Source organism: Trichosurus vulpecula, chromosome 8, assembly GCF_011100635.1.
Source record: "Trichosurus vulpecula isolate mTriVul1 chromosome 8, mTriVul1.pri, whole genome shotgun sequence".
NCBI classification, from domain to species: Eukaryota; Metazoa; Chordata; class Mammalia; order Diprotodontia; family Phalangeridae; genus Trichosurus; species Trichosurus vulpecula.
The window spans coordinates 186497326-186522292 of NC_050580.1; the positions used below are offsets into that span (position 1 = coordinate 186497326).

At 37.7% G+C, this 24967-nt stretch overlaps 1 protein-coding gene across 2 annotated transcripts in view; it reads left to right on the plus strand.

The window, feature by feature from the left end:
* Nucleotides 1-24967, plus strand: part of FMN1 (formin 1) — a 495511-nt gene that overhangs the window by 131582 nt on the left and 338962 nt on the right. The window contains exon 2 of one of the 2 annotated variants that reach the window (XM_036735850.1): nucleotides 3945-4123. In XM_036735850.1, coding sequence (XP_036591745.1) covers nucleotides 3945-4123 — 179 coding nt within the window. Of the gene's footprint in view, nucleotides 1-3944; nucleotides 4124-20944; nucleotides 22319-24967 lie in introns of those variants that run through there. The other variant, XM_036735851.1, reaches the window with a different exon arrangement.

Consider the following 24967-nt stretch of genomic DNA (forward strand, 5'->3'; position numbering starts at 1 on the left):
GAGTACTGTTCCTTCATTCACAATCACTGTCATTTTCCTCTCTTACTTCTTGTAGTAGAGATTTAGGAAGGTAAGATGGACATAGAGACAGACAGTATCTCAAAATATGTCTGTCTAGCTAATTCAGTGACATTAAGTGATAGCTGCAAGGTAATGCAGGTTGTGATTATTCTCTGAAATTGACAGATAGAAAAACTATCCATTACTCCACTGTCTTTCTAAGTATAGATATGAATATTTACATGTGTATACAGAGTCTACAGAGTACTTAACACTGTCACTTTCCATTAGGCACACATCTAGATCACTGTCTCCTTCGCTTGTAAGTACAAGTTTTAAATCACCTAAGGAAAGCAACCTGTCTGTGTCTAACATATCACTTGTGATATTCACAGTTGAGAAAACTTCACCTTGTTGGATTTATTTTAACTCGAGCCTGATGGATGGCCTTGGGAGCTGTAACACTTTGAAATTCATGAGAGGAATTCAAATTGAAGAGTTTTCCCCTCCTTATTTTAAAAGGCATTACCAATTTATCACTGCTGCCAAGGAGAGGATTCTAGTTGATGTACAAATGAGAGAAGTAGAGTGATAGAGGGGAGGAGAATTTTATTTTAGGGCAGTGGCTTTAAACTTGGGTCCATGAATTTTTTTAAGGAAAAAAATATAATTGGTTTTCTTTGCAATCTCCTGTGTATTTTATTTTTGTAAAAATATCATTCTGGAAGAGATCCATAGGCTTCATCAGACAGCCAAAAGTGTCCATGACATAAAGAAAAAATTAACAACCCCTGTTTGAGGGGGAGTTTTGCCCAAAGTGTAATATATGGAAAATCAACCGGTCTTTGGAAATGGGAATTTCTTTGATGATGAAAAATCAGGGTTGATAAATGAGATTAACCTGTAACATTTAATAGATGTGGAGATGCTTGGTATGAATTAGGAAATGTGTTATAAATGCTCTCTTGAGTTATTTGATTTTTAAAGCTCTGTACTTCATTCTGAGTGTTTTCATTATGATTGATACAAACAAGTTGAAATTTCAGTTATGACTGGGATTGGTTATACCTTATGACAGAAACTGAATTTGTTTGGGTTGGGATTTGCAGACTGTGTTAGGGGGAGAGACAAATGATATTTGAAAGATTCCAGTTGCATGTAGGCATGGTTCCCATTGCTAGATGAAATTTGACCACAAATTTGACCACTCCTTTCTGTGCGGTCACTATTTTTGATAATTTCCAGTGGAAATCCCAGTCTTTAGGTTAGCGACAGGAAATGCAGTTCATCATTTGAATGCATGGGGAAGGCCCAGACTTTCAGAGTGGTCCTAAGGTAAGTCATACCATTATTACTGTATCTGTGATGTGTTGCATTAACAGGGCTCAGTTGTAGGATTAACCTTTTGTGTGTACATGCATATTTGAATAATGTCTTTGGGAAACTAAAATGATAAATGACAAAGGGAAATACAGAAAGGGACTCGTGTTAGTCACATGAAAGAGATAGACAAATGATAAATTTAGCGATGTAAAAAAATAAGCAGCCACCATGTAAAATGAAAGTTCTATTCCTCTAAACCTGCTCTATACAATACCCTGAATGATTTTTGGGTGAAATTTTAGTAGAATATATTTACTTGAGTTTTTTACCAAATTAATCAGGGAAAGAAAGTAGTATGCACACTTGCTACATAATTTACACATTCATAGCAGGGGAAAACTTATTTGCTAGATTTATGCTTCATATATTCAAATGAAGAGTGTGTCCTGTGTTCTAACCTGCATCATCAGACCACTTAGAATAAAAGCTTTTTGCATTGAATTCTGTGTCTGGATTAATTCGGCTTTTGGTCCTTTGTCATACTGACAATACAAAAATGCTTACCTATCAAGGTTTCATAATGCATGTTTCCTTCATTTGGATACTGTCTGTTTTTTAAAAAATCTTTTTAATAATTTACTCCTCAAAGCAGTCTCCAAAACTAAATTACTTTTTACTGTTTCTGCCCTGGGTTTTGCTTTTTTCCACCCTCATCTTAAATGGCAAGTAGACCACATGCACAATCTTCTGCTATATTTGCAGTCACTACAGAAAGAAGATTTTTTTTTCTTAAAATGGGAAGCAGAAAATAAAGAAGAAGAAAATTGTTAATTGTTATCTATATCAAAGTTTGTGAAATTCTGTACTCTCTGTGGTTCCATTATACCATTAAGAATTTTTACCATCAGACAGTTTCCTTTGATTATACATGCTTTAAAAAAACTTGAAGGCATTTTGCTTCCTTATGTGTCGTGATGTGTCCATTTTGTTTTATGTTGCGTCCTTTATTCATTGCAACTACATTTAATGCCAACAGTAACTCCAATGTCCAAATGGAAAGCAGAAATGTAGAGTGAGATTTGGAAGTGAGAAAGTTGCACTGAGGTTAAGAAAGTTGTGAAGGGAGAAACCATAAATTAAATCAGCTTTTGCATCCCCCAGTTCTACTTTCTGTGAAGAGAGAAGTCTCAGAAAGAGACAACGGCATCAACAACAAAAAGGAAGTGTAGCTGAAGGAAATTCAGTCCTTTGGTTCTATAAAACATTATTCCTATTTCATGTGATGAGAGTAGGAGAATAAATGGGGAGAATGAGAGATCTGAAAGCCTAAAGACATCTTGCCTTAAGAGAAGTAGCAAAAGACCTAAAGGACAATGACAGTTGAACAGGGGAATTATTTTTACCTGTTCTTCTAAGGTAAAAGGGCAGTTTGAATTTAACATTCTGGACACCCTGAAGTCTGCCGAGTAGAGACTAAGCAAACACTACTAGAGATCCCAATCTATCTGTTGCTACTTGAAAAGCCTTTAACCAAATAAGCAAAAGAAACACCTGCCATACACTTGGATAATTTGACAGATGGTGACAGCAGAAACACTGCCCCCTATGTGATGAAGCATAATAAAAGCTTTTGTGTTTCCACTTTTTTCTCTTTAAAAAAAAAGGCCATCTGGTATGAAAGGTCAGCATGAAATGCTGCCTGGCAGTCCATTTCCCAGCTGGCTTATTTTAAGCTCATGTTACTCATGAATTGAATTTCCAATTGGATAGCAGTGGCCAGTTAGCTGAGCAACTTGTGCATATACACACACACACATATGCATATGTGTGTGTGTGTATGTTTACCATAATAACCTTGAATTCCAGTTTAATAGATGTACTTACCTGTCACGTGCTTAACAATGAGTCTCAATGCAGTGGTAGGTTGACCTCTATCTCTTTGGTCTTTCCTACTGGTCTTAAAACATCACCATCATTCTGAGTTTGCTCAGAATGCTAGATCTGGGAGGGACCTTAGAGAGCAGATGAAGAAACTGAGGCCTAAAGAAGTTAAGGAACTTACTCAAAGTCACATGACTAATTTGTAGCAGTGTCAAGACTTGAACCCAGACTTCTGACTACTAGTCTGATAGTTACTTTCTTTATGCCAGGGGTTCTTATCCTGTGATCCATGGACTTTTAAGGGATCCGAGGATAGATTTCAGGGTGTCCATGAACTTGGGGGGGATTATATATTTATTTTCATTAACCTCTAACTGAAATGTGGAATTTCCTTCAACTATGTAAAACTATTATTCTGAGAAGGGGCCCATAGACTTCACTAGACTGCCAAATGGTTCCATGACACAGAAATAGAAGACAAACCCTTGGTTTAGGTAAAGGTAGAGAGAAAAATAGTAGTCTTCTTTTATTGACTGTGAATTTGGACACATCCATGAGTGTGACCCAGAAATAGTGATTATGACCTAACCCTTTGAAGAAATTGGGTCCTAAAAATAACTCTGAAATAAGGGTAAAGGAAAGAGAAGATAAAGTTTAGATAGGGATTTCCACAAGTTGGATTGAGATTTTTCCAGCCAACACCACTGATGACCTTTTATGTATGTGTTGACATCTTTTAGGCATCTCCCTAGAAGGCTTCATCAAGGATGGCTTCACTGAACAGTCATCATATAAAGAGAGCTCCAGTAGGGATGGAGATGTATGGGTCTTGGGCTACAGATCAGGACCATCCTATCCCTTCCTGGTCCATGAGGAGAAAGAGAAGCCCAGCAGGAGTGAGCTGCATTTGGACCTTCATGTGAGTGTTTCAGTAGAAGTCTGGCTGTTTGTGCTATAATTTTATGTAATCGATACAGATTCATTTAATATTCTTAATTGTTACCTGTTTTTATATATTGCATCATTTACGAACTTATTTAGATCAAAAAGATATGGTGTATTAAAAAATATTTTGGTCATATAAAAATGTGAGCTCTGGGAGAGGACAGCGCTTTCTCAAAACAAAAGAAATGGGTAAACTAAGGCTAGATGGCTTGACTTGGAGCACATAGTATGTCAGAGGTGGAGTCAGGGACACAATTTAGATTTCTTGTTTCCCTATTAGTCAATCAACAAGCACTTGTTAAATGCTTAGTATATACCAGGAATTGTGCTCAGTGCTAGGTATATAAAGAAAGGCAAAAACACAGATCCTGCCTTAAAGAGCACTAATGATAATAATAATAATAATATAATAATAATAATAAATAGCTGCTAGTATTTATACAGTGCCAAATATACGCCTGAAACTGTGCTAAGTGCTTTACAATTATTTGATTCTCACAACAACCCTGGGAGGTAGGTACTGTTATTATCCCCATTTTACAGATGAGGATACTAAGGCAGGAAGAGGTTAAATGACTTGCCCATGGTCACACAGATAGTAAATACTCTGAGGCAGGATTTGACCTCAGGTCAGGGACCTCCAGTCCCCGTCTAATGGGGTAGGCAACAGGTAAGTAAATATATACGAGCTATATAAGGTGTAAATGGGAAGTATGGTCAGAGAGAAGGCATGCAAGTGAGAAGAGGGGGCAGGATAAGCATCCTACAGAAATTGGGATTTGAGCTGAGTCTTGAAGGCAGCCAGGGAATCCAGGAGGCAGAGATAAGGAGGGCCAGCATGAACAGTCAGAGTCAGGAGATAGAATGTCATGTTCAAGGAATAGCAACAAAGTCAAGGTGACTGGATCATGGACTATGTGGAGAGGAGTAAAGTATGGAGAATGGGAAGGTAAGAAGGGCCAATAACTGATCAAATGCCCAACAGAGGATATTATATTTGATCCTATAGGGAATTAGGAGCCACTAAAGTTCATTGAGTGGGGAAAGGACAACTTGGTCAGACGTAGGTATGAGGAAAATCACTTAGACAGCAATCATCAGACTAATGCGGGTTAGACTCTCACATTGGGTTCAAATGATAGCCCAAGTGACTCTATAATAGTTGTAAATTGGTTCATTGATAGAGACTCCTTAGAAGCCATTTTAAAGAAATCTGAAGTGAAGAAATTATATTGCAAAGAATTGCTGTGTTCTCGAGACTCAAGTGGAATTCATGTATCTATGGTGTTCTTATAGCTGCAACAACCTGCCTTCCTTTCTTACTTCTATCTACTTAAGTAACAGATGGAATTTAATTATAGTTGGAACTTAAGTTCTCATAGTTGGGAAGAAATTTAGAGGCTGTTTTGTCCAACCCATACTTGAACATGAATTCCCCACTACAATAAGCCTGACAAGGGCCCAAACCAGCCTTTTTGCTTGAACACTTTCAGTGAAGAGGAGCCCACTGACATGTGAGGTGCTCATTCCCCTTTAGGATAGCTCTAATGTCAAAAAAGTTTTCTTCCCACCCCCTAACCCCTGCCACAACCCACCATCATCAAGCCTATAACAATAGCTAATAGTACTAGCATTTATATAGCACTTTACATTTTGCAAAGTTCTTTACAAATATTTTATCCTCTCAGCTGTGAGGTAGGTGCTATTACTATCCCCCTTTTACAGACCAAGAAACTGAGGCAGGCAAAGATTAAATGACTTGCCTAGTATCACACAACTACTAAGTATCTGAATCAGCATTTGAACTCAGGTCTTCCTAATTCCAAGCCCAGCATTCCATCCACTTACCTGCCTGTTGCCTGTATTTGTCTCCTTGAAACTCCCACCCATTCTTTCTAGTTCTACCATTTGAAGATCAAAAAGAACAAGGCTAGCCCCTTTTCCATGTGAGAGACCTTCAAATAATTGGAGGTGACTATCTTATCTCCCTCTTTCCCAAGTCTGCTTTCCCTCCATCCTCAGCTCATTCAACTAAACTAATCCACATATGGTATGAGCTTAAGGTCCTTTACCATCTCGTATACATTCTGCATACTCTCCAACTTAGCCAATGTCCTTCCTAAAACGTGTCCAGTACTAAATGCAAACAGAACTGATTTAACTTCCCAATTTCCCAATAGAAAACCTATGTTATTCATGAGGGTCCCTTCAGAATATAGTTTCCCCTTTTTCATTCATTCGTTCATTCAATAAAATCATATCCAACACAAATTTAATAAACTCTTACTCCAGATAAAATACCATTATTGAGATAATCACCTTTCAAATGAGCTGAAATAACTGATCAGACTACAAATATTCCCACTGGCTCAGGATCTATCTACTATCTCCAATTTCCTTTTTTTAAAAAAAATATTTGAATCAAATATTTCCCTCCCACAGGCCTCCAAATTAAGCAACTCATCCCCCCAGCCCCCACCAACAAAGTTTTAATTAAAAATAGTCCAGAAAAAGAAATTTCCTACCATTGGTCATGTCCAAAAATATATGTCTCATTCTATATTTTAAGTCTGTCACCTCTCTAGCAAGAGGTGGGCTGTTAGTTCCATCTTTTAATGAAACCCTCTGGATGCACGGTATTTCATTGCATGATTTAGAGTTCTAAAGTCTTTCAAGGTTGTTTTTCTCTGAAATGTTTTTTGTATAATGTTTCTCTGTAATGTTGTTATATGAATTGTTCTCCTATTTTGACTTCACTCTGCCTCAGTTCATAGAAATCTTCCTAATTTCTTTGGAATAAATCCGTTTTATCATTTTTTATTACATTCATATATGATAATTTGTTTAACCATTCTCCAATAGATGGGCACCCTCTTGGTTTCTGTTTTGGGGCTAATATAAAAAGAGCTACTACAAATATTTTTGTACACATTTTTTTTATTTCTATGATCTCTTTGGGGTATAGGTCTACTAATTTGTGCCCAATCTCCCACCACTGATGAGAATTTGTGTCCAACAGTAGTTAAATTAACATATTTAGGTTAGAGTTTATTCATTAAAATTTGTATGTACCTGTTGCTAGAGCCTCCTTAGGTCTTATCTAATTACTTTCAGACTTTGGACCTATTTGCATGGCTGGTTTGGATTGTGCCCCTATTGCTCACAGGCATGATGATTTACTTCTCACACTTTTCAAAATCCACTCTGGGTGTGGCTTTGAATTTTCCTGTGGGAAACACAAATTAATAATTATCCTCTCTCCCGGAGAAGCAACAGACCTCTCTCTGCCAGTCTCCTCTAAAGGGCATTTGAAATTAGCCTGCAGGTTGGAAATCATCCCTCTTTAGGAGCTGACATGGACTTTGCTAAACATTAGTCACTTCCTATTTTCCAAACTAGTTTCACAACCTGAGTGATGGACTGGAGTCTTGGAGGGTAATAGTGACATCTATTGGTGGAATAGCTGGAGAGAATTTAAATAGAAATTATTGAATGTTGCAAGACTATCACATAAAAGCTGCTGGATTTATATATTGGTAATCAGGTTTTTTTAATCCTAGTTTCGGACCAATATATATCTTTTTAATTAATATAGCTCATAGGATTGTAGATTTACAGTTGGAAGGGATCTTACAGGTTGTTAAATCCAAGCCTTCATTTTACATACAGATGAGGAAATTGAGGGCCAGAGAAGTTAAGGTCATACAGCTAGCAAATACTTGAGGCAGGATTTAAACCCAGGTCTTTAAGAATCTAAGGCCAGTGCTCTGTCCACTATGGCCTGCAGTCTCTTAGATGACTTTTCCAGTACTTCTGGGTAGGCCTTAATACTCTATAAATCATAGCATCTTGTCTCAAGTTTTATTATTTTTGTGTTTATATACTACTCTACATCATTTCTTTAAAGACCACTGTAATAGAGAGTAAAAGACATTTTTTTCTTCCTGGTGATCTGAACAGTTAAGGTAAGATACTGCTCTCAGGAGAAAAGGGAATAATATTGTACCATTTTTTGACCAGTTGGCAAACATTTATTAAGCACCTGTGTCAGGCACTGTGCTAAGTGCTGATAGAGGCAGTGTGTTACAATAGAAAGAGTATTGATCTTGGAGTTGCCAGAGCCAAGTTTAATCTTGATTTTTTTCATTTAAAACCTTCGTGACAGGAAGCACATCATTTAAATTATCTGGTCGTCAGTTTTTTCATCTATAAAATCCAAAGGGTTGAACTAAATGACTTCTAAGATCCGTTCTATCTCTAGTTCTGTGATCCCATGATATAGAATTACCCATAATATTCTATTTTTAGCTCTGTTCCTGATTTAAAGCATAACCCTTGGGAAGTCTGTTAACCTTCCTGGGTCTTTTTGTAGATTAGAGATGCTTTTTCCTCATCCGTTTCTCATTGAAATTCACCACATGGGCAATTAAAATGTATTCCTTTTCAGGCCAAGCCTGCTTACTGCTACACATGGGATCAGGTAGGTTCAAATAAGACTGAGCTTAATGCTTCATAAATCTCACTTTGAGAAATTTTGAGCACTAATTTTTAAGGAAGATGCCAATGAACTGAATGAGCAAATAGTACTACGTCAACGGTAGCACATGGAGGTTACAAAACCTTAATCATCTCCAAGTGCACAAACACCCCCATGAGTGGCAAATTCGGAACATGAAGATTAAAAAATACAAAAAACAGACTGCTACGTATTTACTCTTACGACTGCCTTCCCTTTGGTTTGAGTTGTTGTTTAAAGGTTGATTTTGTTCAGTTGTTTTCAGTCATATCTGACTCTTCATGACCCCTTTTGGGTTTTTTCTTGGCAAAGATACTAGAGTGGTTTGCCATTTCCTTTTCCAGTTCATTTTGTAGATGAGGAAACAGGGGCAAACAGGGTTAATTGACTTGCACAGGGTCATACATCTAGAAAGTGTCTGAGGGTGGATTTGAACTCATAAAGATATCTTCTTGATCCCAAGCCCAATGTTCTTTATCCATTATGTCACCTAGCTGCCTCTACTTGAAGATAATTAATTAAAATTCTAAAAAAGATTTATTGAATTAAATCATAAGCTGGAGACCAGGCTGGACCTAGCTCCTAACTATGGCTAAGATAATCATATGAAAGCATGTGGGAAGAGACTCTTTATTGCCCAACATAGAGAATCATTTATTAAAAAGTCCTTAAATTGATGTTATAGAAAAATAATAGCAAAACTACAAGATGGTTGAGGGAAGCTGAAGGATATAGCTTTGGCGCTGTCTTGGGCAAAATCTTAATCAGTGGTTTGGATGAAGATTTGGGAGGCAAGTTGCCAAATTTCTGGATGATATGAAATTGAGAATGATAGCTAATGCATCGATTAGAGGATGAATTGAGATTTTAAAAAGAGATTAACAGGGGGCAGCTAGGTGGCGCAGTGAGTAGAGCACTGGCCCTGGAGTCAGAGTTCAAACACCTGAGTTCAAATCCGGCCTCAGACACTTGACACATGTACTAGCTGTGTGACCTTGGGCAAGTCACTTAACCCCAATTGCCCTGCCAAAAAGCAAAAAAAAAAAAAAAAAAAAAAAGAGATTAACAGGCTAATGGATGATGGGTTGATGATATTTAGTAGGGATAAATAAAATGCCTTGCACTCAGGTTAAAAACATCAGAAAGTGGAAATATACCTTAGAAGTAATTCATATGAAAAAAGACATAAAGATTTTAGTTGGCTCTTAGTTCAAATTATGACAATATGAGGTCACCATTAAAAAAGTCAAGGAGATCTTTGGCTGTAATGGTAAAAGTGTAGTATGCAGAATAAGGAAGACATTAGATTTACTCTTCAGATCATATCTAGAATATCATTTTGAGTTCTGGCTACCACTAGAATATATCTAGAGGAGAGTGATCAGAATGGTCAGGGGACTCAAAATCATATCATACGAATATCATTTGAAAGAACTGGTTATGATGAATGAACCTTGGAAATGGTCTGTTATAGGGGAAAGAACTAGACTTACATTTTGTAACTCCAGAGGACAGAACTATGACAATGGATAGAAAAGGACTTATTTTTCCCTGATACGACTTGTCCTAAACTAGAATGGGCCATTTATTTTATGAGGTAGTGAGTTCACTGTTACCTAAGTAAGTCTTCAGAGACTGATCACTTAGTACTATCTATATCTATTCTATATCTATATCTATACATATATAGAAATGTATATATATGAAGATACAGATATATACATATATATGGATATATATATGGAGATTATATATATGAAGATATATACATATATATATATATACACATATATGCAGATACATTTCTTCTTGGGAACTGCAAATGGTTATTTCTAACTCATATCTCACTTGTGGCTATCTTAACTACTTTAAAAATTGCTACTGAAGGAAGATTAGCTGATCCAATAAAATAAATACCTCCCAGAATCAAGGAGTATGCAGATTTCTCATCAGTTCAGTAATAGCAGCAAAATAGAAATTCACACACCCCTACGGTTTCCTCATTTACAATAAATAACAGATTGGGAGTTGAGGTGGGAGGGAAAGGCTAAATAAGGATAGGGTAGCAAAAAAAAAGAAAAGAAAAGAAAAAAAAGATAGAGTCTTGAAGCATTTTTTTAAAAATGTACACAAGAAAAAATAAGGAAAGCTGGAATCATAGACAAGTAGGAAAGCATTGAAAGTTACATATTGAATTTATTATCTGTTTAAAAGAAAAGCAAGCTGTGTATGAGACCAACAGTTTTGTGTACAATCTTCTTCTTCAGTTATGTTGTGTGTATGGAAACAGAAATGCCTGTTTTACTTGGTGTTTAAATTCAGAATCTTCAGAATAAATAATTTTTAAAAAAAAATCAAAATAAGCAATGGTTCTCCCCTGTGAAACCAAGCTACATGAGGGATTACATGTCATTAGTTTCACTTTGAAAACTGGCATGTCCAAACCAAATTATTCATTGTAGTAGGACAAATATCATCAAGTAAAGGGGTTCAGGATAATCCAGAAGATCCTTTCATTTCTTCTTGATTGTGTTTCTTAAAGAGTATAAAATATCTTCAAGAGAGATATGAGCTGGGAATGACTGCTTTTAATTTCCAAAAAAAGAACACAGAATATAGAGAAAAATAATTAAGAACTGGCTGCTTGTATAACTTAGCATTGCAAGGGATCCAGAAGTGACCAAGGTAAGGGACAGAAGAGGTCAAGGTGATCAGTGAATCAAGGTGATCAGTGAATCTGTGATGAATAGTGATAATGGCATATCGCACGATAGAGATGCTAGCTCTCCAGCCATCTCTGCCATTCTTGACATTACTGGCTCTTCTAGTTCCAGAGAAAACTGGGAACACTTGCATAAGCTGATGCAGAGTAGAGTAGGAAGGTATAGAATAATTTATACATAATGTATATATTATATAATATCAATTATATAAAATTATAATAGATAATTTAATATAGTAACAACATAGAAAATCAACTTGCAAATATTTAAATGCTTTGAACAATCTAGTGACTATCTAATGACTCCAGAGGAGAGATGATGACATATGCTACCCACTTTCTGAAAGATGGGTAATGGTCTCAAGGTGCAGAGGGGGAAATACATTTTTGAAGGGCAAAGAAATGAGTTTGTTTTGCTTGACAATGTTGGTACAAAGATTGCAGTTTTCCCTTTTTATTTTCGAGATTGGATTTTTCGGGGGAAAGGAAGGAAGGTAGTACAACTTTCCTCCCCTTTCCAAAAAAAAAAAGAAGAGAAATTAAAAGTCATTAAAGCATCTTTTAAAAGTGCAGATAAGGGAATAGAAGGAACTTCATAGGGGAGCACAGCTTTGAAAGTAACATGTTAAATTTTTATAACTTCTTTTTTAAAAAAAACAAGCTATACATAGTTATAATGCATGGTTTCACATATCTTTTTCTGTTCTGCTTTGTATATGAAAATGCTCCTTTTTGTTTTCATTAAATTCAAAATTAAAAAAAGTAAATTACTGGCCCTCTCTATGGTGTTACCCCACTTGACTGTTAACATCCGTAAAAGTGGGGGAAAAGGCTTACAACTTTCCAGTACACCTCTGAAAACTCCATGTAGTTATTTGATTAAGGAAATTGGAATCATAGTTGCGCTTGGTGGAGATTTCACTTTTTTTCCAGTGGCAAAGGGTTAAGTTTTATTTTAGTGCTTCAGCATCAATATCAGATAGGCCCTACATCTTAATAGGGGGCCTTATAAATATTAACATTTCAATTTTTAAGTAACATCAATAAGAAAAAAAAAACACCTCTAAGGAAAGAGAGCTTCATACGTATGGTGTGCTACCCTCATCCTCTGCCCTGGGGCTTCTCTAATTAACAGCTTCATATCTGTACCTCTCATCGTTGTACCTAGAATGCTTAAAAAGAAAATATCTCTCACAAATACATCCCTTAGATTCGCAGATGATTTTGCAAATGTCTGTGTTTTAATTGCAGAGCTTTGATCTCAGGAGATTTTTCTTTTTACTGTTGTCAAAATAGATTCCTTTCCTCTTTTAGGGGTGAAAATGAAATATGAATAATTAGGTAAATAGGAGATTTCACTCTTGAAGCCCAGCATATGGTAAGGATACATTTTCCATTTGGGGAAATAATATTCAAATGAAAAATATATAGAAAATTATTATTGGAGCATCATGCATTCTTTGTCCTGGCTGTGTCAAAAGTCAGTTCATACTTTGAATATGTTTGCAAAATCTTGTGCCAAGATCTCCAGGTCTTCTTTTCGTCTTCTCTCTATGGCTCAACAACATCCTCCTTTCTGCGTTAAAGAAGGAAATATTGAAGCTCAAGAAACTTTACTAGCCTGCCCCAGGAAAGTCATGACATGGAACTATTTATGGTAGAATAGTACATATCTCTGAGTAACATAGTATTTTCTATTGCATGTTTGATTTTAATATATGAGCCCTGACTTCTGAGTATACAAAACTTTAGGAAAAGATAATACTTCTTGAACTATGTCTTTCCTAGGCTAGGTAGTCTAATACTTCCTAAAAAGGACTTTAAAAAATGAATAGCAACTATGATTACAGTTTTATTATCATGTATATACAGATAGCACCTTGAAATTTACAAAGAAGTATATATTCATCAGAAGCAGTCTGGAATAGTAGCTATATGGTAGACCTCTGAGTCAGAAGGACGTGTCTTCAAGTTATGCCTTTGACAAATATTGGCTGTCACCGTGGGTAAAGGTACTTAACTTGCCAGGGCCCTAGACAAACTCTTTAAGCCTAAAAGATGCATGACAGTTTTGCTGATTTGCATTGGCTTTTCTCATTTGATGTATGCTGATGAAATCACACATCTGGCCCCACAGACCTATACATAAATTATCTTTTTTGATCCTCTAAACATAATCACAAGTACTGTAAAACAACTACTTCTCAGGGTTGTTGTGAAGATCAAATGCCGATAATAAATGTACAGTGCTTAGCACAGTGCCTGGCACATAGTAAGCACTATATAAATGTTAGCTATTATTGTTATTATTATTATTAATCTATCAAATGAGGATTGAAATATTGTGTTATCCCCATTTTACAGATGAGAAAACTGAGACTATCCAACTAGAGTGGAGGAGTAGAGCCAGGAATTGAATTTAGGTCTTTTGAGCCCAAGTCCAGGGCTATTTTCATTTTGTGCTTGGTAAGCAAAGAAGCATCAAAGTAGCACAAAAGAAACATGACATGGGCAAATCTAGAGGCATCAACATCTGAAATGTTCAAATGGATTATTTGTGTCTGACCTGTGGTAGAGCCCTTGGAGCTTGTATTGGACTGATCAGCCACAGTCTAACACACTGTACCTTGACCCCAACATTGTGATATCATTGGTTCTCTGTGAACATGAAAGACTAACAACAATACAAGTTGGTCTTTTGATATGATGAAGGGAGAGCTTTAAGGAGATCAATCCAATGAAACTATGAAGAATATTTGAGATTTGAGATGCTGGTGACAGGTAAACCAATTTAGAGGACTCCAAAGTACTCTGGGAAGAGGATCATAAGGTCTGAATGTGGGATGGAGAATCAGAAAGACAATTGGGTTATGGGGAATAAGATAGTCACAGAGAATTCCAGGGCCACAGATAATTCCTTTAGCCAAGGTATACTTATCCAGTCTTTATGAGGATATAATATTGTACTAAATGCTAGTTCAAACCCCTTCTCCTACTGATCACGGCCCCGCACTGTTAGAACTTCAGATTCATATACATCCTCACTCTTACCTTTCTTTCAGACTTTTGAGTATGTCCCTGGCTCTACTAATTTTCCCTCTTATAGTCTTCCCTTCACTTTCTTGTTTTCCAGCATTTTCTGACTCTGTTAAGCCTTTTGAGAACCTCATTAAACCACACCCTTGGAAACTTTTGGCCTTAAAGTCTCTAAGGGGAAAAGACCCTAATTGCTACAACCTGTATTTCTTGCAATGTGAAGGTGCACTTGATTTGTACTGATTGACTAAACTCAGTTGTTGAGTTTAAATAGGTTGGACCCACAGGGAATGCTCTCAATCAGGCATTCATAGGACTTAAATGGTAGATGGTCTTAGAACATCATGAAGGTAAGGAAAATACTTCAAAGTTATACTTCTTGTGCCCTTCCAGGAGCTCAAAGAGTATTCCTGGATTTCTTCGTTTTAGTCATATTTGCTTATGAGTTAGGCAAGTGTGTTATTGTCCATTTTGTCCCAGATAAAGGAACATTATGTGGGGAAGAAGCTGAGTTATAGAAAGGGTCAAGTCACTGACCAAATTAATGAGGGAGATGTAGAGTTAGTATTTTAGGGGAAAAAGAAATGGATTGGAAGTTGAGAGACCTGTAGTCAGATCCTAGTTCTGCAATTACCTGACTGTGAGACCTGAGAGAAATTAATTAATTTCTGTGGGCTTTATTTTTAATCTGTAAAGGTGAAAGGGTAGAGATAAATGGCCAGTAAGGTCCCCTCCCATTCTGGAATGCTGTGATTCTGACTTAGCTCTCTCAACTCCACCTATATGTGCAATTTCCCATATAATCATTTGGGTAATTTGATAAATTTGGCAGCACTCCTCAAATAAAACAAACAAAAAATGACCTTTATCCTTCCTTTACACCATAATCCCACTGTTTCTTTATTATTTCCTAGGCCCTTACTCTTTCCTCACCTGTTCTCATCTCAAATAGTTCCTACTTATAGATTGCCCCCTCAGTGAACTTCTTCACATTTCTGCTCCTTAGCATTCTTTACTTACTCTCTAATTCTACCCATTTTCCTAGGTATCTGGTTCTAGTAATAGTCAATTGAACCATAAATGACTGACTCCCTTTGGAATTTAGACCAAGGAGAGATGTAGAAAGTAGGAGCTAAAATCACAGGAATCAGGCACTATACCTAGGAGAAACCGAATCTACTTTGCCTCATTTTTTTCTTCCCTTCTGGAGGTTGCTTTTATCAGAATTTCTCTCTACAAGGACATCCTTTTAGCTGAGTAATCAGTAACCAGTAAAAATCAGGAGAGCAGTAAAAAGGAATGGGGAAGAAGATGAGCAAAGTTCATTTTGTAGTTTGCATAGAACTTCAATGGCCTAATGGCTTTGGAAAACTATTTTTAAAGCCATATTTACTTACAGTATCAGGCTAAGGGCCTTGTAATACAGTGGAAAAACCACTGGACTTAAAGAGATGAGTTTTTATTCTGTTTCTGCCAATAGTTACATGATCTTGCAATATTCACTTGATAATTTGGAGCCTTTGTTTCCTCACCTCTATAATAAAGGGGCTAGATTAGATGACCCAAAAGGCCCATTTAAGTTCCAAAATCACATGCCCCTATACTCCGTGAAAGGGGAGAAGCTAGCACCGAATCCTTGTTTTCCAGGGACAGATGGTAGGGAAGACTTTATCTCTTGCTATGTTTACTATTTTGGTGAGACAAGTCATCTTCTTATTTGGTGGCTATCCTCATTGGGATGAAGAATACTTGACTACATCTTCAATCTGAGTGTAGCTGGGATTATAGTGGGATGAAGAAAAAAGGAAAAATTCCCTGGTCACCTAATTCAGAGAATATATTTCAGATCCCGAGTAGCTGGGCAAGCAAGAGTTGTTATAAAACCTGTTTATAGAAACCTTTATGTAGGTCAAGTACTTCAAAATTATTTGCTATTTGTATCTTATTATGGCTGTCTAAAGTAAATCATTGTGAGGTCCATTGTACACATGTAAAAACTATCAAGTATAATAAATGTTATAGAGGTATCTTGAGACCAGAACAAGTAGACTAAGATAGCAGGTTGGAAACAGACTGAGAGCAGCAGATAGGAGGAATTGCTGTTATATTTAGGGAGATCATCTTGATTATAATCATTATGGACATCCTGATCAAGTTTAGATGGTGTCTTTATAAGTTGTTGGTGCTTAGTTAGTCTTTGTTAGTTGGTGGCTCACACATGTCCACATACTTAGATGGTCATTCTTTTTAGGCCCAATCCCAGTCATTTACTCTAAGTCCATTGGAATATACTCCTTTGTGTGGCTATATTAGATGTCATACTTCGTGAAGGAAAGGGGAAAAAAAACCTCAAAAACTAGGTGATTTCTTTATGCCCCCTGCTACACTAGGATTCTTTGACCTACTTAATTTTTTGAAAATTTATTGTATTTTTAATTTATGGATTAAAACAAGCCTTTCGATAACATAGCATAATAAAAAAAGATGATAGCCTATGGAAATGCAAATCTGTTATGTACAACTTGCTGTAATCAAGGCCAATATTAATGGATCTCTTCTTGGCTTTTAAAAGGAAATCTGTTAAATTTCCCTTTAAAATTTTGTCAGTGAAGAATGATTATTTTTATCTTCAGTTTTCTGGAATTGGCTATGGGAGACAAGAAACATGGGTTCTAGTCTTTGCCCTCTCATTAACTTTCTAACCTTGGGTCAGTTACCTGACCTCTCTGGGGCTTCAGTTTCTTCATCTGTAAAACGTGGCTCATAGATGAGGTGACCCCTAAGGTCCCTTTCATTTCTAACATTCTGTGATGCTGGTTTTTGTTTTTGTATCTCTAGGGCCTACCTAGCATAACGTCTTGAATATAATAAGTCATATTTACTAAGTATTTGTTCATTTAACTTCTAAATCTGCTTTTCCATTTCTATAGTAAAACTCACCACAATGACACTGAGCTCCCTGGTCTGATGGTAAGAGACAGCTACTGGCACTTGGAGGGAGATTTCATGTCCTTGAAAACTTAGAGGCAGCATAGTATAGTGTGAAAAGTATTCCATGAGGAGTCAGGAAACCTAGCCTCCATCTGTCACTATCACATGTTAGCTGTCTGACCCAAGGCTAGTCACTTAACCTCACTGGACTTCAGTTCTTCATTTATAAAAGGGGAATAAGAACACCTTACCTGCCTCGGATTGGACCAGATGATCTCCCTGTCTTGAGGCTTCCTTCATTTCTCAGTTCTATGAATCTATGATTCTCCTCACTTAAATTACACTGCCTTTGGGCATCAGGATGAGATGAGACATCTATCATTCCACTATATATAGCTCGTAAAGACCCAGCTGTTTGCTGTTGCCCCTTCCATCCAGTGTCCTACTATGTCCTTTTCTAGAAACCAAAATATAGTGAGTTATTAGTAGAGAGACAGCGTGGTACAGTGGGAAGAGGATTGGCTCTGAATTTAAAGGACCTTCCATTCAAATCCTAACTACTTGTGTGACCTTAGGCAAGTCAACTGGATTTTCTTAGTCCTCATCTGTAAAGTAAGGGGTTTGTTCTAGATGGTCTTTGAGACAGACCCCTTCTACCTCTAAAGGAGGTATTCTTAACTTTGCTTTTTGTCCTGTATCCCTTGGGCAGAATGGTGAATACTATGTATCCCTTCTCAAATAATGTTTTTTTAATGCAAAAAATAAATTAGGTTACAATGGAAACTGCCTATATTGAAATATAGTCATAATAATATATGTGTAGATATGAGTATGGATCTGCGCACACACACATTCCCTGCGCTAAGGGAGTTCTAGAGCCTGTTCTAAAGCCATGATCTTATAGACCAAAACCGGGGCAGGTTCCCCACTTCTGGACCAGACCTTCTCACTTAACACCTTGTGTGACATGTCTACCCCTTCCCACACCTACCCTAAATATTTGTTTGTCTACAAGGGTCTCAGGTTTGATTTTTGAAAAGGATTTAGTTTGTTAATTTCTCCTTCCTTTTTTGTCAGAAAAGTTGGAGCTTTGTAATAATGATCTGTAATGAGTAACTCTGCTGAACAAGAAGCAAGCCTATTTTGAAACCACCATGTCATGTCTGAGATTCTCTCTAGCATCTTGGTGCTTATCCAGCCTAGTCAATAAGCTGACATCCTTGAATTAGAAGGCCGAATGCGGAAAGATAAATTTGATCTTGTGGTGAAAATGGAACAACAAATGTCTTTGATAAAGGGTATTTCCTATATGTGTCAGTGAAAAATTATATAACCTATTCATTCCCATATATGCACAGATGAGTGTGTACATATATATGTATAAATATGCCTCTTACAATCTGCATGTGTATGTGTATGTAGATAGATGGATATAGATATAGATAGCTTGTAGGCTTCTTGGGGGCAATGGCTAGAACACACACACAAACACACATGTACAAATATATATATATGTATATATACATATATATATATATATACGTATATATATATATGTGCGTGCGTGTATATTTCGAAACTATATTTCCACTGGTTATTCAAGTGCCTCACACTTAATAAGTGAATTGTTCAATATGCATTCACATCTTTAAATAGACATATATTTATAGAGAATTGCATTGGATCAAGTGCTTCCTAATTATATATTATTTGTGCTTCACAGAAGCTGACTAAGGTAAATCATTGCAACAAACTAGCTAAGGTAGATTACTGAACATGTTGCCCATTGCACAGATGTGAAGACCAGCTCATTTGTGTTGTGTATTCCAGTTCTCAAAATCCCAAAATTGCAAATTGTTGTCTATGAGTAGAGAATGTAACTGAAAATACCAGTGTATACCTCACCTAGTCCTTTCCATACTGATCACACAGGGCTTATCTTTTGGTGTGAGATTGTATTAACTTGTATTAACATTTTTAGATTACATTAGATAACATTAACATTAAAAACTTTGTATTAATTGGACTCACTCTTCTTGACACTTTTGTTCAGAGCAAACTGGACATATTCATAACTAATAATTACTAAACAAGTTTGGTATGCCCTTACCGTGCTTAGCGACACAGTGCTTGCACATAGTAGGTACTCTGTATAGATTTGTGTTTGGCTTGGCTTTAGAAAGCATGTCTAGAAATAATCCCAGAGGACAGCTCAGAAACTAGGCAACAAAGCTAGTATTTTTACACATCTTTAGTTTCCAGTCTTAGTAAGTAAGAGGTGTGGTGGTAATGAGCTTGCGTTTGTGTATTTATTTGGTGACTTGGCTCTGACCACAGAGGCTTGTGTGAGCCTTATAAAATCCTTTAGACTTTGAGGAAATTTGTCCCCCTGGCAACAGTCCTCATATCAGTTTGCCTAATGACAGGTTGCATTTTGCCTGAGGTAACTAGAACTTTATTCAGTGTGATATGTTATCCTAAAGGTGGTGGGGAGCGTGGTGTCAGGGAGGGGTGAGCAGGGGGTTGCCCCTCTGCAGCCAGGATTTTCCTTGGGAAATAGAGAAGTTTCACTCCCTGTGAAGAAGCAGTCAGAATGTTACACATTCAAGGTGCATCCAGGGCTGGCGGTTTACTCTGCCACTGGTATAACTTACAGGCACTGGGCGTGGTGATGAATGTGCCTACTAAGTACCTGTTTGTAGAACACAGGCGCAGCTACAACACCAGTAATCTGAAACCAGTCGTGTTGGTTTTCTCCTTCACTGGCCCTGGCAGCTGAAATCTGCATTCCAGATGAAACCTGTGGGGAAACGGAAGAAAGCACAACTTTTTTGGGGAGGGAAATGCAACTTCATGGGCAGTAATTTTATCCTTCAAGAAACCTTGAGGACTCTGGGCATTTTGCGACTTTTCTGTTTCTCTGTCTCACTTTGGTTTGGATTTTGTGAATGCCCCGTCTGGGGTGGAGATGTTTTTGCCTGCTTTGGCCCGGCCCTCTGATTGTAATCAAAACTGAAAAGATGATATGTGAGCGGTTTTCTGAAGTTTTCTGCTGAATCTCATTTGAAACTCTCTTGGGCTACTCCTCCCAGAGAGCCAGACAGACGCTGTCAGCGCAGGCTGACCGGCCCAGCGTGTTCGGGGAACCTCAACTTTCTCAACAAGGAGGAAGTTGAATATAACCAGGAGAACGGCAGGAATTGGGGCGGAGCTCATCGGTGGAGTTCTCGGCTGAGATTACAGAGTCGCAGGCTGACTTTCTGTCCTACAAAAAGCCTTTTGTGCCGGGAATAAATACGGAAGTGGCTGAGGAGAAGCTTCCCTGGGTTGTATGTAGTAAAGGTGCAAAGGCTCTCGGCTGTTTTGGGCTGTAAAATTTGACAGACGTTTTAAAGTTGACCTAGTCACCTCATAACTAAAACAGGAAGAAGGATACAGTGACCTAAGGAGAGACCAAGTTTGTTAACTGTGTCAATTGAAGAGACTGGTTGCCAGCCGTTGTTGGGTTCTCTTGATGGATGGGATAAACTGAGCCAGCGGGAGCCTGGCAGTCACTTGCACCAGGAACATATTTGAATGTTTTGGAAGACATGGAAGACGAGGACAATTCTCTGAATGGCAGTGACGGCCCCAGACCTGAGCATCCAACAGAAGATGGCATTGAAATAACCCAATCTATCCTGAGTAAGTTTTCCATGAAATCCTTTTTTGGATTTACTTCTAAATTGGAATCCACGAAGCCAGCAGAGGAGGATGCTGTGCTTAAAGCCTTCCGAAATTTGGGCTCTGAGCCTCAGCTGCAGCTGGGGAGCAATGACAAGGATCAGGAGGCCAAGGCCCAGTTTCCACCTGGTCTCCTGAACTGTGAAGGTAACACAAATGTGGAGCCTGAGCCAGAGAAGGAAGGATGCCCTGGGAAAGAACAAGATGGAGGGTCTCTTCTCAGGCAAGAGCCACATCCATGCTCTCCTCTGAGTCCAAGCAGAGATGATGTTCTTCTTGTTCATGGGACCCTTGTTCATACCACCAGTGATTCAGATTCTGAGGGTGAAGGCCTGGAAGTGAAAAAGGGTACAAATAGTATCAGTACAACACCAGACAGTTCTGTTTTACCTGAGCCATCTGTGGACCCAAAAGAAACCCCAGAGGAATCTAGAAAAAATGAACCCATGAATGAGATGAATGAAATGGAACTCAGTGCAGGAGTTTGTTCAGTGACTCCATCTGAGTCAATGAGTGATTTGGAGCAAAGAGAAGATAGCCTGTCCACAGGGTTGGGCCCCAGACAGGACCATCCTGGGGAAGAAGATTCCTCCACCATAGCTTGGACAGTAGATAAGAGCTCATTGGCTGGGATCTCTGAAAATGCCACTTCCAAAAAAGAAGCATCAGGGGAGAAATCTTTCCAACTCCCAGCCTTCTTTAGTGGGCTACGTGTGCTAAAGAAGGGGGCCACCACTGAGGGAGGTGAGACAATCACTGAAATTAAACCAAAGGACAGTGACCTGGCTTTACTTAAGCTGACACAACCTGTCCAAAAATCTCGAGCCCTACCGGGGACACTCTCTAGGAAGAGTGGGGAGAAAACACCAGACCTGAAAGCCACTCCCACTCTCTTGGAGCAGATCTCTCAGCTGCTAAACATTGATATGCCCAAAACTGAACAAAAAGAAGTATGTGAGCAGTCCAAGGAAGAAGAGATGGGTAGTGATACTGATCAAGAGAGTCAGTGCAAGACTGAAGAAGTCCCATCTCAGAATGAAGAGGTTAAACCTAAACCCCCAGAGACTGCCCTGGAGACCTTTAAAGCCTTTTTTATGCGGCCCCCCAAAAAAGGGTCGACAGCTGACACTTCTGAATTAGAAGCCATCAAGCGGAAGATGAGGCATGAGAAGGAGTCGCTAAGAGCTGTGTTTGAGAGGTCCAAGTCCAGGTCAGGGGACAGCTCGTCTGATTCCAGAAGCGTATGTAGAGTTGCATTTCCTACTTTAGGGCTAAATGGAGGTGGTTGTTCTTTTTCCCCACAATCTTTTTCTGGGTGATTATTAAGGTGGGATCTGCAAACAATAGTTGGTGGGACTTGAGGAATGCTAATTATTCTGCTACTTTCTATTTGAGTATTATAGTGAACATTACACTCCAAAACAAAACAAAAATAGGTACAAAAAAGCAACCTAACCATGTGCTTTCAGTTCCTGGACATTCAGTCCCAGGTTTATGATTTCCATGCCTTTTGGTTATGCCCCTGTAACAACTCAGTCTCTGCTTCAGAAATGGACTGAATTGGTTATATCCCATGGGAAATGAATAGCATGGACAGAATTTCATTCATTCAACAAACATTTATTAAGAACCTTCTATGTGCCAAACATTATGTTAATATATTGCTTTTAAACCTTTGCAGTTAGGAATGACAGGACTGAAAGGGACTGCACATTGAGTTTGGAACCCTCAGTTGCAGAGTATGGTATGGTGGAAAGAACTCTGGATTTGGAATCAGAAGTCATGGGTTGTTGTCCCAGATCTGCCACTTACTACCTCTGTGGTTTTGGACAAGTCGCATTCTCTCTAGCCTCAGTCTCTTTGTCTCTCAAATGAAAGGATTACACCAGAACCTCTTAACTTTTTTTGGTCCGTGTTTATTATTGACTCCCTTGATAGTCTAGTAAAATCTATAGCCAGACTTCTTTATTTAAAATAAAATAGTTTTAAAATGTATGGAATTACAAGGGAAAAAATTATATTGAAATACAGTTATCAGAATATTAAAGAGGCAAGTTCACATGCCCCAGGTTAAGAACCCCTGTTCTAGAGTGTTTCTAATTCACTTCTAACCCTGACATGTGCTTCTCTGGTACTCCTGAAAGGGATAATCAAATAGTTTCCCCTATTTGTAAGAAATTCATAAAGATGAAAAAATTCGGGGAAGAATGTTGATAAAACATAATACTCAGAATCAGGATACCTAAAATTGCTGGGTGGTACAGTGGATGGAGCACTTGTCCTAGGATCAGGAGGACCTGAGTTCAAATTCTGCCTCAGACACTAGCCATGTGACCCAGGGCAAGTCACTTAACCTTTGCCTGCCTCAGTTTCTTCATCTGTAAAATGGGAAATAATATCACCTACCACCGAAGATGTTGGGTGGATCAAATGAGATAATATCTGTGAGGCCCTTAGCACATAGTAGGTGCTTAATAAGTGCTTGTTTCCTTCTAATCTCAGCTTTGTGATTATCAACCTTTTTAGTCACTTTACCTCTCTTCCTTCATCTAGGAAATAAAGGGGTTGACCCTGTGACCTTCTAAGATCCTTTCTAGCTCTATTATTTTGTCATATGAGACAGCTTTCAATTCATTCTCTTCCTCACAAGTGCCAGCGGCAAAAGTTGGGCATGACAGAGTGTAGAAAGAGACCTATAGGCTTTCCGTTAGTAAGCATGTTTAAAATTTTAAGGAAGACAACATACAAAAATAACCTAACCCTAGGGAAGAGACAAAAAGTAAAAATAACCCCAAAACTGAGATTTGGGAGTCCTGGGATCTAGTTTGAAACTTCAAGTGGATAACTCTGGAAAGGCTGATTGAAATAGTTTCTCCATCTGAATGTTAGGGAATAGTGAGGGGTGTAATAATAATTTGAGTTTCTCTAATAAAAATAATGGTAGAATAAAAGGGAAATGGAGCATGTTGATGTAACTGAACAGCATAAATAAAAGAACCAGATTTGTTCAGAGTACCTAGGTTTGAATCCTGGCTTTTATGACAAATCACTTAACCTTCTGTTTCTTAGTTTCCTTATTGCAAAATGTGAGGGTTGGGATAAACCATCTCTAAGGTTCCTTTTAGCTCTAAATCCTATGATTCTCTAATCATAAAACTAAAACAGATAATTTACCAAAGTTAACAAATATCTCTCCAGTAAATAAAATGAAGTCTTATATAACAATAAAATTTTCTGTTGGAATATTTGCTCATAATATTTTGACTTACAATTATAAATTTGGGGTTAAGGACATTGGAGGATATGGGTTTGAGTTTCTGCTCCATTACTTTACTATCCATGTGTCTTTGGGCATATCATTTAACCTCTCTAGGTCTCATTTCCCTCATTTATAAAATGATGCAGTTGGACTAGATGACCTCTGAGTCCTTCGTGCTCTAAATCTGTGATCTTATTATTTGTATACCTTGGAGAAAATAATTTCATGGAATAATTGCCGTAAGCATGAAGACACAATACTGTGCCCACTGGGAAACTGGTTGCTTTGGAAAATAATTTAGCTTTATCTAGAAAACAGTTTTAACTTGAAGATCATTTTGTTCTTTTTTTCAAAGACATATCAAGGAAATAAGAGAATTAGTTATTGAGTTGTGTTTTGGCCAATAGTTATAGGAAATGACTGGCCTTACACTTTTACAGAACCCCTGAAATTGCTTGGACACTACAAACTTTACTATCAATGTAACAGTAGTGTCTTTAGTTTCAAATCTAATTAGCGATTTTTCATAGTATATATGAAGAGGAAACAAGTGAATTTTCCAATTTTCCATAATTTCCAAATATATGAAGAGGAAACAAGTAAATTTTCATAAATAGGGATATAAGTACTA